Source organism: Papilio xuthus, unplaced genomic scaffold, assembly GCF_000836235.2.
Source record: "Papilio xuthus unplaced genomic scaffold, Pxut_1.1 DF827949.1, whole genome shotgun sequence".
In the NCBI taxonomy this organism is placed as follows: Eukaryota; Metazoa; Arthropoda; class Insecta; order Lepidoptera; family Papilionidae; genus Papilio; species Papilio xuthus.
The window spans coordinates 1-1,874 of NW_013530700.1; the positions used below are offsets into that span (position 1 = coordinate 1).

Here is a 1,874-nt window from a genome sequence, read left to right on the forward strand (position 1 = left end):
GGCCGTGGATAAACTAACGTAGATGCCACGGTCCGGTTGGGCGTAGGAGAACACCGCGGGGTTTACTGGGTAGTCCGGTTTTGTTCCCAGGCCGGGAGTCCCACACGAAACCGTCCCTGCTGCCCCCGCAGCACGGACGGCGAAGTGCATAAACATTCGCAAAAAAAAATATATATATATATATATATATATACTACTAAAATATATAATATAACTGCGAAGTTTGAATTTCAAGCATACAGAGCGAGCCAGCGAGCCGGTGTGTTGCCTTTTAAGTCCGCGGACTTTTTTATGCTCCATTGGCGGATTCGCTTATCTTGTCCTCCTGCAGTTGTGCTGTGCTGTGGGACTGCGGTTTTCAATAAAACACGTTTATAGTTTGCAATTACATATTTCTTTACATCTTTGGGATTGTTGTGATATTATATACGTTACTAAAATCACATGATTGTTCTTCTTCTTTTTTTTTTTTTTTTATTACAAATAAAGAAATGTTAATTTTTCGTAGCATTATTTATTATTATTAACTAATTTTTTTTTTTTTTTTTTTTTACCTCATTAGTCTTATAATTATAATATAATTCACTCTTCCTTGTGGTGACAATTTAGTTTATTTGTTTAATGGACGTTCTTTTAACTATTGCTGTTAAGGCCGTTTACATAGCGAGCATTGCAGCTTCTCGGCTTCACCTGTTTCACCTGCCTCACATATTCATAATACGATCCATTCTCATCGCGACCCATTTCTGTCTTCAATGCTGTTCTCTCACATTTAGGAATAGGCGTAGAGTACATCAGGTTGGCGCCAGTCTCTCTGAATGGCTCGGTATAGACAGCGGGCGGCGCGGGGTGACCGCGCACATCGTCTCGGGGCGACGCGTACACGGCCGCCTCCGACTCTCCCGTGTCCAGCTCAAACTGCATTTTAAAACTTTGAATAAATAAAATTATACTAGAGACTTGGCATTTCTGATAGGTTTTGTTTTTGATGGCTCAATGCCTTTACTCAACTATGTACTTATTACATTGTGGATATAAGGACGGTTGTTCTGAAAAAAAAAAAAAAACCCTCCAATTCAATAATATTGAAATTCTTTAAATGTATGTATAGTTACCGTGAGAAATATTTATATTTTAGAAATACCTCTAAGAGTCGCTTGTCCGAGCTCCGCTTACAGAAATATGTGGCGAGAAGGAATGCGACGGCAAGCACGAGCAGCACCGCGGCGCCGCCCGCGTACAACACCGCGCGCTGAGCCAGCGCCGCCGCCACGCTGCTGGCCACGCCCTTGTCCTCTGACACAACAAAATACTACCTTAAAAAAAAAAAGTGTTCTTCAGATCGCTAGCTTTCATTTGTAAGAGTCAGCCATGTTACCGGTGTCGGGCTCTTTCGGAGCCGACGTTGTTGTGGTCTGCGTATCTTTGACGAATGTCACAGAGGCGGTGAGGTTGGTGGTACCGTCGCCGGCGGGCACCTCGCGCGCCTCGCACTGCACCCGCGGCTCGCGCCCCCCGAGCACCACCATCAATTCGTCTGACGCAGTGGACGCTGTCGAGACACGCGTCTTTACCCCGTCTGAAATGCAACAGGCGTAGTCAAGCCGTTATTATGTTGTTTAAACTTTATGTAATTTCTCTACATTTTATAGCTTGATACACTTTACATGGCTACTGCTGATACTGCTATTATACAAGGCTCACATTGTACATTTAATGTTACATTTTCTTAAGCCCAATATCCTGAAAGCTTGTATGTATGTATCTAAAAAAAAAATAACTAGATTTTGTGGAAAATGTAAGCCTCTGCTTTATAAAGTACTAGCGGGTGCAAGCGACTTCGTCCGCGCGAAAGAGAAAAAAAAAAAAAAAAA

General features: G+C 42.8%; 1 protein-coding gene across 1 annotated transcript; it reads right to left on the reverse strand.

Moving 5' to 3' along the window:
- Nucleotides 1-578: 578 nt before the first annotated feature.
- LOC106114939 (uncharacterized) lies at nucleotides 579-1,575 on the reverse strand. The gene is made up of 3 exons (XM_013308266.1): nucleotides 1,379-1,575; nucleotides 1,145-1,296; nucleotides 579-918 (listed from the first exon to the last, which is right to left on the reverse strand). Exons 1-3 carry the CDS (start codon nucleotides 1,527-1,529, stop codon nucleotides 634-636), a joined length of 588 nt encoding a protein of 195 aa, XP_013163720.1. The 5' UTR covers nucleotides 1,530-1,575; the 3' UTR covers nucleotides 579-633.
- Between the last annotated feature and the right edge of the window lie 299 nt (nucleotides 1,576-1,874).